At 37.4% G+C, this 11,604-nt stretch overlaps 1 protein-coding gene across 1 annotated transcript in view; it reads left to right on the forward strand.

Moving 5' to 3' along the window:
* Positions 1–10,194, forward strand: part of LOC108228595 (aggrecan core protein) — a 30,403-nt gene extending 20,209 nt beyond the window's left edge. Inside the window, exons 13-17 of the mRNA XM_037979922.1 lie at positions 1,778–1,936; positions 2,021–2,103; positions 4,177–4,321; positions 7,277–7,459; positions 7,580–10,194. Of these exons, the coding sequence (XP_037835850.1) occupies positions 1,778–1,936; positions 2,021–2,103; positions 4,177–4,321; positions 7,277–7,459; positions 7,580–7,647 (638 nt within the window). The 3' untranslated portion in view covers positions 7,648–10,194. The remainder of the gene's footprint in view (positions 1–1,777; positions 1,937–2,020; positions 2,104–4,176; positions 4,322–7,276; positions 7,460–7,579) is intronic.
* The last annotated feature ends 1,410 nt before the right edge of the window (positions 10,195–11,604 follow it).

Consider the following 11,604-nt stretch of genomic DNA (forward strand, 5'->3'; position numbering starts at 1 on the left):
ATATATATATATATATATATATATATATATATATATATATATATATATATATATATATATATATATATATATATATATATATAAAATTTCATGTAATAATATACAGTCATTCCTGCATTCCAAACTGCACCTGTCGGGATTTGGGTTTTTGTAGCCTGTCTTTGTGTTCTTTTCTTGTTTGTGTTATCCATGTTTTGTTGTTTATTGTCTGTGTTGGTCCCTCGTGATTGTGTGTATGTTTCATCTACTTCTCCCTAGTTTGTCATCTGTTCACCTGCCAAACCCATCTCCACCTGCCTGTAATTAGGATCACCCACCTGTGCCCACTTACCTCAATATACTCTGTTTAAAACCCGGTCACTTTCTCCACTACTCTTTCGAATCATGGTTTCACTTGTCCTCGTTCCATGTTGCTATTTGATGTTCTCAGAGTTTTGTTCCGTCTTGTCCCGTGTTTCCTCCATGCATTTGGATTTAGTTTGTTTAGTTTTGCTGCTTTTGTTTATGAAATAATAAATTAGTTTTCTTTTAGTTTTTGTTATGAGTCTGCTCTCTGGGTTCACCTCTGTGACCATCAAACCTGACAGCAACACATTAAAAAAAAAAGCTGACGGCGGGACTTGTGTCAATGTTGTTCAGAGCCAGAATGGTCTTATCTGGGCTTTGTTGGCACATTCGGACACCTTGTGATCTGGACCAAAGAGGGAAAGAAACATCCAGATGGTTGTAAGCAACTAGTCCAAAAGCCTGGTTTTGTGATGGTTTGGGCTTGGATCAGGTTTATGTGGTGGTTTGGGCTTGAATAAGAGTTCTGTGATGGTTGGAGCTTAGAGCAGGCCTCTGTGGTGGTTCTGGGCTTGGATTAAGGTTCTGATGGCAGAATGAATACAGAAAGATCTAGCAGAGCTTGTACAACATCCGTTACCTTTAAAATAACCACATTTTTTCCAAGGACATTTGAGCTTGTTTTCACCAAGGCAATGCAAAACGACATTTTGCTCACATCTAAAGGCATGACTGTGAAAAAAGGGAACATGTTCTGGACTGTCCTACTTGCAGCCCAGACTTGTCCCCAACAGAGAATATTTGAGAATTTAGAAAACAAAAATTGGAAGAGGACAACCCTATAGTATTGGAAACCTTAAGACATCAGAAAAAATGGGTTCCTAGAATCTGAAATCAAAGTACACAATGGATTATTTTATTTAACTAAGAGAAATGTGAGTGTGTTCTATGTAAGAGAAATCTCAGAGGTGACAAATAAAGACAACTTCGTCAACCTTATTTGATATTTTAAAGATAAGAAAAAAATACAATGCTATTTGTAATTTGGTTGAATTGATTCTTTAAGTAGATAGGATGATGCAACAAAACAAATGAAGGCATTGGTAAAAAAACGACATTAGGACAGACTCTCTTTACCAGACTTTATTTTTGCAGTGGTGATGGACATGTTGACAGATGAGGTCAGGCAGTAATCTTGGAGGAGATGGAGTGAGAGTAGGGAGCAGATGGAAGAGAGCCCAGAGAGGTGAAGGTATGCTCTGGAGAAAAGAAGAATGAATGTCAGTGGAGGCAGAATAGAATCTATGTGTGTGAAAGAGAGGGAGGAAGGTGGAACAGTGAAGCTGACAGAAGAGGTATTGGAGGTGAAAGAGTTTAAGTCCAATGAAATTTAATGAATCATACCTGAGAACATGAACTCTTGTGAACATTCAAAGTGTCTTGTTTTCATTTTCTGAGTTGTTTCACGTCATTATCTGTTTCACGGCTGAAGAAGAGCAGCAGTGTGAGAACGGCTGGACTAAGTTTCAGGGAAACTGCTACCTGCACATCTCTGACAGAGAGGAGTGGCTCGATGCAGAGAAACACTGCCGAGAGCTGAACGCACACTTGGTCAGCATCATCACACCCGAGGAGCAACAATTTGTCAATGGTGAGGGTTTTAAATGACGTCTGCGCTGATACATGGGATGAAAACAGGTCAAAATAAAGTGATCTCAACATTTCTCCTCAACAGCATTAGCACATGATTACCAGTGGATCGGGCTGAATGACAAGACAGTCCAGAATGATTTCCAGTGGACTGACGGCACTCCATTGGTGAGTATGGAAGCCAGATTTGTATTTTACTGCTAAGTGTTAAAAACCTTTAAGGATGAGGATGAAAAGCTCAGGATGAGATTTCACAAACCTGACATATCAACCTCAAAAGGCAGGGATAACAGCTACAATGACAAGCAAAACAAAAGAAGATGTACAAAAGAGTCCTGAAGAGACAGAAAACAATCACAAAGGACCACAAAACATTCATGGTGATGCACAGTAAATCTAAGAGAATGTAGCAAAAATGACAACTTTGAGACACAAAAGTAAAGGCTTAGCATTCCTTAAAGGAATGCATATCACCTGACACCTTTCATGACAAAGTTTTAAACTAAAATAATCTTACAGTATGTTGAAAGCTAACAAGATTAAAGCTTCTGTTTATTATTGCCCAAAGCTGAAGGCTGACAATTACTTTTGGACACGTGTGCGTGTGTTTGTTTGTCTGTCCCGTTAATAAAAGATCTTATGAACCACTGGACTGATTTGAATAAAATTCTCAGAAAATATTCATTGGGTTGATGTCGACAAGTAAATAAACTTTGAGGCCAATCTGACTCATGTTGGCTGCCACAGGAAAGCAATCTTAGCCAACACAAAAATGGGTATAACTCAGTGAATTTTACAGATATTAAGCCAAAATTTGGTGTATTAATGACTGATTATCGTCCCCAATACATATTCTGCGAACAAGACATCGTGCAATGTCTTTGCTAAAACCCTTGGCAATAACTGCTCCAATCAACCCTGTTTGTCTGTTAGCAAAATACCTCATGAACCATTGATCAGAATTCAATGAAACTCAGAATGAAATCATTGAATGTGCATCTACAACTGAATAACTTTTGAAGTCAACCCAGTTCACGATGGCTGCCATAGCTAATATACCTTAGGCTATACAAAACTGGCTAAACCTCTGTGAATTTTACAGATTTTAAGTTTAAAGTTGGTGTGGTAGAAGCTGTCAATACTTCACAATATACTCCAAACACCAACAGATCACGCAATATATTGCATTATTAAATGAGATTGTGTATGTTACCTTCAAGTTTTGAATAAATTATCTATATTGTGCCTCAGTCATTTCTTAATCATTTAAAATTAACTGTCTGCACAACTTGACTCAATATTGCAAGATCACACACTCAAACTATCTATTCTAAATGACTCTCAGGTCTACATCACATTTTAGCTCAATATCTGTAAAATTTGTTATTAGAATTATAGCTAAAGCCATTTTTGTGCTTACTAAATGCAGTTAACTGTTACAGCCATCTTGAATTAGGTTGACTTCAAGGTTAATAATTTGTTGTCATAATCCAGAGTTTTTTGGGGGTTCTTATTTATTAGTTTGCTTTATTTTCATTTGTTGTGTGTTTTATCTGTTTCCTTGTTTTATGTTTGAGATCTCTTGTTTGTTTCCCAATGTCTCCCTTTTTATCAGACATTTTCCCTCAGTCAGTTGCTTTTGTTTCGGGGTTGTTACGCACATTTTGCACCAAAATATGTTCATGTCAGGGACACAGAACCTGTTTGCTTTGTAAGAAATATGATGACGGGACATTGTTTATACTCGTGTATAATTGTTTGAATTGATGAATGTGGCACTCTCAGGCATCTGGAAATTGTACCCAAGGATGAACCAGAGTTGTGAAGGTCAACAGTTCTCTTCCTGATATCTTGGCTGATTTCTTTTGATTCTTTTCCATGATGTTTCACAAAGAAGCAGAGTGTTTAAGGTTTGCCTTAAAATACATCCACAGATATGCCTCTAATTAACTCAAATGTTGTCAATTAACCAATCAAAAGCATCCAAAAAAATTACATCATCATCTGGGCTTTCCCAAATTTTTTAAAGGCATAGTAATCTTAGTGTATGTAAACATGTGTCTTTGAAGAAAGTTATAAGTTATGAGGTTTGTAAATCATTGCATTCTATTTTAATTACATTTTACACAATGTCCCAAATTTTGGGGAACTAGGGTTGTAAGAAAAAGAATAACAAGAGCTTCAGATGTCATGTGTTTCTGTGAGCTCGTTTACTAATGCCTCGTCTAAATGTCTCCTCAGCAATACGAGAACTGGAGACTGAACCAGCCAGATAACTACTTCAGCTCTGGTGAAGACTGTGTGGTGATGATCTGGCATGAGAACGGCCAGTGGAACGACGTGCCATGCAACTACCACCTGCCTTTTACTTGCAAGAAAGGGCCTGGTATGTTGGATTAGGCCTCACATCTGCTCCTGCCTGTGAAGAAAGTCTTTAAGAGTTAACGGTTTGGGAATGTTTAGAGCCACACAAAACAAAGTTTGACATTTTGCACGGAATTGTTTTTAGGTAATTTTCCTTTGAGCTACACCATATTGCCAAAAGTATTTGCTTGTCTCCCTTTGCTGTTTTGCAGTTTCACGGGAGTTTGTTCCAGATTGATGGTGCATAGAAACTGAAAGCTGCTTCTCCATGTTTGGTTCTGGTTCTGGGGATACACAGTAGACTAGAACCAGAAGACCTGAGTGTTCTGGAGGGTTCAAAGACGATAATAAGTCTTTAATGTATTGTGGCGCTAGACCATTCAGTGATTTATAAACTAATAGAAGTATTTTAAAGTCAATTCTTTGCAGTACAGGGAGCCAGTGTAGGGACCTTTAGACTGGGGTGATGTGTTCTTTTTTCTGGTCTTAGTGAGAACATGAGCAGCAGCATTTTGGATCAGCTGCAGCTGTCTGATTGATTTTTTTGGCAGACCTGTGAAGACACCGTTGCAGTAATCGAGACAACTAAAGATGAACTTGTGCATAATTTTTTCTAGGTCTTGTTGTGACATTAGTCCTTTGATTCTGGAGATGTTCTTCAGGTGGTAGAAAGCCGACTTTGTAACTGTTTTTAAGTGTCCCTTAAGGTTCAGGTCTGAGTCCATTACTACACCCAGGTTTCAGGCCTGATCACTAGTTTTTAGCTGTAATACCTGAAACTCCGCGCTGACTCTTGATCGTTCCTCTTTAGGTTCAGAGATACTAATTTCAGTCTTGTTTCTGTTCAGCTGGAGAAAGTTTTGGCACATCCACACATTGATTTGTTCTAAGCATCTGTTCAGTGCTAGGATAGGTTCAGAGTCACCTGGTGACATCTCAATATAGAGCTGTGTATCATCTGCATAGTTGTGGTAACTAATGTTATTACTTGTTATAATCTTAGAAGCATGATTCATCACTCCGGAGAACACCAAAATCCCCCCTCCACCAAACTTTACACTTGGCACAATGCAGTCAGACAAGTACTGTTCTCCTGGCAACCACCAAACCCAGACTCGTCCATCAGATTGCAAGATGGAGAATCATGATTCAACACATCTCCACTGCTCTAGAGTCCAGAGGTTGTGTGCTTTACTCCACTTCATTTCACTTGGTGATGTAAGGTTTGGATGCAGCTGCTCGGCCATGAAAACCCATTCTATGAAACTCTCTACACACTGTTCCTGAGCTAACCTGAAGGCCACATGATGTTTGGAGGTCTGTAGGTGTTGACTCTGCAGAATGTTGGTGACCTCTGTGCACTATGCTCCTCAGCATCCACTGAGCCCGTTATGTTAACTTTTTTTGGCCTACCTACCAACAAGTTGCTGTTGTTCCCATTGCTTCTACTTTTGTATAATACCACTAACAGTTGACTGTGGAATATTTAGTAGCGAGAAAATTTCACAACTGGACTTATTTCACAGGTAGCATCCTATCACAGTGCCACGCTGGAATTCACTGAGCTCCTGAGAGCGACCCATTCTTTCACAAATGTTTGTAGAAACACTCTGCATGTCTAGGTGCTTGATTTTATACACTTGTGGCCACAGAGGTGATTGGCACACCTGATTTTAATGATTTGGATGGGTGAGTGAATACCTTTGGCAAAGTAGTGTATTTTACAAAATATTTGTCCACTGAGCTGCTAATTTGGTAGGTTGTTTTTCACTGCAAAGCTTGAGAAATTAGCATTTTGAATTCCAAAACAATTTAAAAAGTTTAGGCCTGACCATGATGAAAATAAGTGCTTCTTGCTTTACATTCATAAGGTAAATAAAGGACAGCTGAGTGCAGCATGGTTTTTATCAGCACATGGAGAGTGTGGACTGGTCGTTCCAGCTATGTGGTGAGACCGTGATGCAATCTTATTGGTTGTAGAAAGTGGCAGCTGAATGTGATGCAAATAGCACCTGTGCCCTTAGGTGTTGTAATTACTTACTTACACTTAATGGAGTTGTAGCCTACACATGAGTTCAGCATGGCCAGTCTTTCTTTAAAGTCTGGATGACTAAGCCATGCTGGTACATGCAGGCTCCACATCATGCTAACACCACCCACTTAGGATCCCAATACAATGCTCCAGCAATAATAAACTGTTGTGGAAGTTTTGTGCATCCTCAAAACCATCATGGACCAGCATACTCAATATTCCCCTGACAACCCTGCATATTCTATCAGATTTTGTAACAGTATCAAGTGTTAAGTTAGAGAAATATTCAAGTTTAGTAAAAGATCATGGTTTGGAGTTATTTAATTCTTTTTTTAATGTTACATGTGTTTGAAGCTCTGTTTTTAGTTGCTACAGTGCTTAGTCAAAGTTACAGCCCATAATGTTGAACCACAACTGTTTAGCCTGTATCTTACTGGGCGTTTCCAAAATGCCGGGAAACATTCCCATGGATTCTCACGTGAGTTGATGGTTCTCGCTCTTGTGTCACTGGAACATGTTTGAAAAATTCACATGCCAAGTTTTCTTTCAAGGTAATAACACTGTCATTGTGGGCATCTGGAACTTGTCTCGAACCTTTTCAATTTAGTTTCTCTAAGTCAGAAAGTGTGGGAAGTATAAGACAAGTTTGGGGTGGTTTGACGACCCATGAAAATCATTTGTTGCAGTTTTGTGTCTTTAACTACTCTCCAACAGTCGCACCTTGGTAAGATACAGACTTTTGCTCTGTCTGGTTTATATGAAATTTAACCAGCCAGGGACCTTACCTGTAAAACTGATCTACAACTGCATACCAACATTTCTGATATGTTTGTTCATGCTTCCTGTTTGAGTCATTATTGCTAATAAAACCTTCAAATAGTTACTTTGTCTATGGAAATGTCTAGTTTGAAGTAATGCAATGTGACTTCTTGTTTGTGTCTGCAGTGTCGTGCGGGGCGCCGCCCGAGGTGGAAAATGCTCACATGTTTGGTAAAAGGAGGCTGGAGTATCCTGTCAACTCTATCATTCGTTATCAATGCAACCCAGGATTTAGACAGCGCCATCTCCCAGTGGTCCGCTGCCAAGCAGACGGACAGTGGGAGAAGCCTAAAGTGCAATGTACTGATGGTGAGAGTCCTCATGACAAATACTCTGATATTCATGTGGTCTACAGAAACCCCTCACTGACAAGTGTGTTGTTTTCTGATAGTAATAACCATTTGTTGTGATTTTTCTTTCTTGTTCCAGTGAAAGTCAGGAACAGAATACAGCATAGGAGCAGAAGGAGTCCAGAAGACAGCAACACTGAGAAGTAAAACGTAAAGAAGAATTTACTATTTAAAATGAACAATAATTATTCACAAAGAAGGCATTCAGGTGAAGATTATCTAAAAAATTAAACTGTTTGCATGCCTACTGGATGGGTTCTACATCATGGTAATGCCATTTTCTTTGTCCTCTCCCCAGTTCTTGACTATTTTATAAAATCACACAAGTTTATTCACATTCTTTTGTTGTTCAATGACATTTGGTATTCTGTCCTGCTCAGATGTATGCTGGTGAATGTTTAGGAAGGTCTATGACAGCTTTATGTCATGTCTATGACAAAGAGTGCACAGCATAGTTTCTATTCTCATTAAAAGTAGCAGAACCTTTTGTCTTTTTTACCTTTGGAGGAAGCATTTAGCTTCAACTTATAACTGTAGTAAAGTTTGTGAAACACATTTTCTGAGAGTGAGACAACCCAACAAAAGAACAGAGTTTTCGTTTTGTTAAAAAAACAAACAGGCATTTTAGAGAGCTAAAAATTTAAGTTAAATCTGCCATTTCTGTGTATTTGATCAGTTATTGTAAAATATTGTAGGCAGAAATGTATTTTAAAACATGGTGCTGTTTGAAACTAGGATAAAAGAACAGAATATCACAGCATGCCAGCATACACACAGAAAAAGAAGTTTAATGATACGCTCAATTTGCTACATTTTAATTAAACCAAAACTCTTCTCTTCAGTAACTTCAGCCTTTTCTAACAGAATTAACAGAATCAACAATGCTTTCACATACAAGCACAAAATAAAAAGTCCAACATTTAGTTTTAGTTGAGTACCCACCCAGTGAACATATAACAAACAATGTCTTATCAAAATGATTCAATCATTTATTCAAGCATTAACCATAAGACTGAAATAACAACTAAAAATTTTAATTTTTTTTCTTAAAATTTTTGAAAATTACTGATCTAATCTATAGGTGTTAGTTTGATTAAAACCTTCAAAACGATTTTAGTTACTCGTGCTACGAGTATTAAATTCTAATAATGTTTGATATGTTACCCATACACTAATGACACCATTCTGCTACAGAAAACCTTTTTTTGAGGGTTGTGTAACGTTACAAGAGATGAGGACAATATTATGGCAGAATGTTAGCAAGGACAGTAAAACTTTAGTCTTAGCTTAGCATAAATAGTTTTGTAAAGAAATGAGGTCCACTTTTCATGCTGAAGCTATAATCTAAAATGAACAAATGTAAACATGTTCACATCTGTTCCAATAATAATATTAATAAATTGGTGTACAAAGAAGATTTGTGCACCTTACACAAACTAGCAAGTTAGCTTAGCATTTTGTTGAGTTAAGCTAACCTGCTACTTCATTACCAGTGGCTGTTTAGCCGTAGTTCTGAATCCCAGCAAGAAATTAAAATTACAAGGCCATAAATAAAAATGAGGAATTTCAGTTTTTGCACCCTCACATTAAACTTTTTTTTTTCTTTTAAATCCTTTCAATATGAAACCTGTAATAGTAGAAACAATCTGCTAATGTCCCAAACTGGTTTGTTGACTGCTGTTTTAAATCTATCAGTTTGGTATTTTCTTGTTCTTTATGGAGCCTAAACAAACAAATGTTGGTCAACTACTTTCGTTTAAGGACTTGCGTCGATTAAATTACGAGATTATTTTCAGGAGAACCACCAGCAAACAATTCAGAGTGAATAAATTAGCTTTAGCATGAACACTAGTTCTAGAGTTCATGCTTTAGCACTTGACTCAGCACTTTGTACTAGAAGTTGATTTTTAAGAGTAGTCAGAGATGTTTTAAACCTATCAGTGATGTATTTATATTTATAATTATTTTAAAAGATTATTGATGTACGGTACAAAGAAAAATTTTAAACATTTTTTTGAAGTCTACAAAAAAAGATTTAATAAACCCAATTAACAGCTAACTCTATCACAACTTAACTCTAAAACAAATGTCATTTCATAGTGATGATGTTTTACAAGGAATAAAATATTAAAAATAGAAAAACACATTTGTTGTGTGTTTGGAATACTGCATGGTCATATTTGTCTGACTTGAGTCACACAGCTCTAAAGTAGATCAACTGAACAGCAAAAAAAAATAAATAAATAAATCTAAAAACCAGATTAGAGTGAAAATAATCTTGTAATGAATACAATATTATGCTCTGTTCATTTATTGGTAAAGTTGGTTGCATTAGTGATGTCACATCAGAAAGATTCAGATTTAGGTTCTTTTCTATGTGACTACAGCAGCATCGGTAACACAATCCTGCTTTATTTTTAGAGGAAAGTATGTGTGAGACCTTCAGTTTATCATGCTGGCTGCTTTAAGTATTTTGTTTTTTGTGCATTTTCACTGATTAATCTCCACAACTCTGTGCAGTGCACAGTTTCTCTTCAGAAAAAGTGTGATGAAATGTTATCCTTTTTGTAACCTCAGAGGAACAAATCCTCCCTGTCAGCCTTCAACTTTGACAGCTTTAGTTTGTGAACTTCTGTTACTGTATATCACTGTTTCTGTTTGTGGGGCTGTGCCTCGTTTAAACATGATGCCACCTGCTGCAAAATAAATCATATAACAAGAATTTATGCTGTTTTTTATCATTCTGACCCATTAAAGTAGTCATTTCCTAAAGATTTTTATGTGTGCACACACATACAAGTTTGTATCTTTACTCTTATTAGGACATTGTATTGGCTTCCATTCATTTATATAGCCTAACCCTGACCATTACTCTAAACTCAGTTCACAATTTAGACCTAAATCGAACCCCTAATCCAAAAAGAGACATCCCACCTTATTAGGATGGGGCTTTGATTCCCATAAGGACTACAGGTCCTGAGAAGGTACGTGGTCATACTGGAAAAGGTTCTAAAAGGGTAACCAAAATTAAGTACACACACACACACTTACACACACACTAAGAGTCAACTACAAGTTCAGTCACTGCTGTTGAAAGAAATCCAGGCTCAAACTGAAAATCTTCTTTAAGAGTAAAAGCTTATTACACTTGTAGAATAGGGAGAGCAAACACAGTCTTCAACAGACTCTGAGTGCTCTCACTAACAGAATGTTTCTCTGTCTATCTATTGCTTGCATCCGAGCAGCCGGTTCATTCAAAGGTTTACATTACCCTAGACACAACACCTGAGACAGAACCCGGTTTTAACCAGCCCTGTGGTGTCTAAAGCTTTGACCAACATCCCTGTGCTGAGAAATACAGACTGTACTTCTCTCTAAATCAACACAGATCACCTAAAAAACAGATAAACACATTCTTAAAGGTTACATAAGTGCATCAAACATCATAAAATATTATATTTTACCTTAACAGCCATCTTTAATGGTAGCAGGCGATGAAAAAAAAAAAATATATATATATATTAATTTGTTTGTACTTTACACAATACATCACCATTTAATCTACAAAATACTGTAGGGATTTGGGTTTTCAACACCGCACCAGCCTCTCTAGAGCCGCCTGCGGAACCCTCTGAGGTGCCTCCAGTGCCGATGTCTGCTTCCGGGAGTGGTAACCCTCCTTCAGTTGTTTCGGTGGGGGTCGGCGGTAGCGCCCCACAGCCAGTCCGCCACTTGCCTGATCCTGCTCCCTGCCTCAGTTTGTATTTTTGTTTCCATCTTAGTTTTGAGTTAGTTTATGTTTCCTTTTTTTGTGCTGATCACGTCAGCTTTTGGTTTTGTTAATTCTTCAGTTTAAGAAAAACATGAGTCAGCATTCTGGGTTCGTCTCCATCATCCCATCTCTCGACAAATACTAGATAGTTTGTTTCCTTTCACCTTTTCACACATAATGTTTGCTATAACTTTCTTAGAGATGGATAATTCATTTTTGTCTGAGCCGTAAATTTGAATTTTCCAATTTAATCTGCCAAACTGCAGTACTCAGACATTCTCATCAAAGCTGCCATTGTTTCATTATAATTAATGTGATTTTTACAACAGTTT

This window comes from Kryptolebias marmoratus, linkage group LG15, assembly GCF_001649575.2.
Source record: "Kryptolebias marmoratus isolate JLee-2015 linkage group LG15, ASM164957v2, whole genome shotgun sequence".
Taxonomy (NCBI): domain Eukaryota; kingdom Metazoa; phylum Chordata; class Actinopteri; order Cyprinodontiformes; family Rivulidae; genus Kryptolebias; species Kryptolebias marmoratus.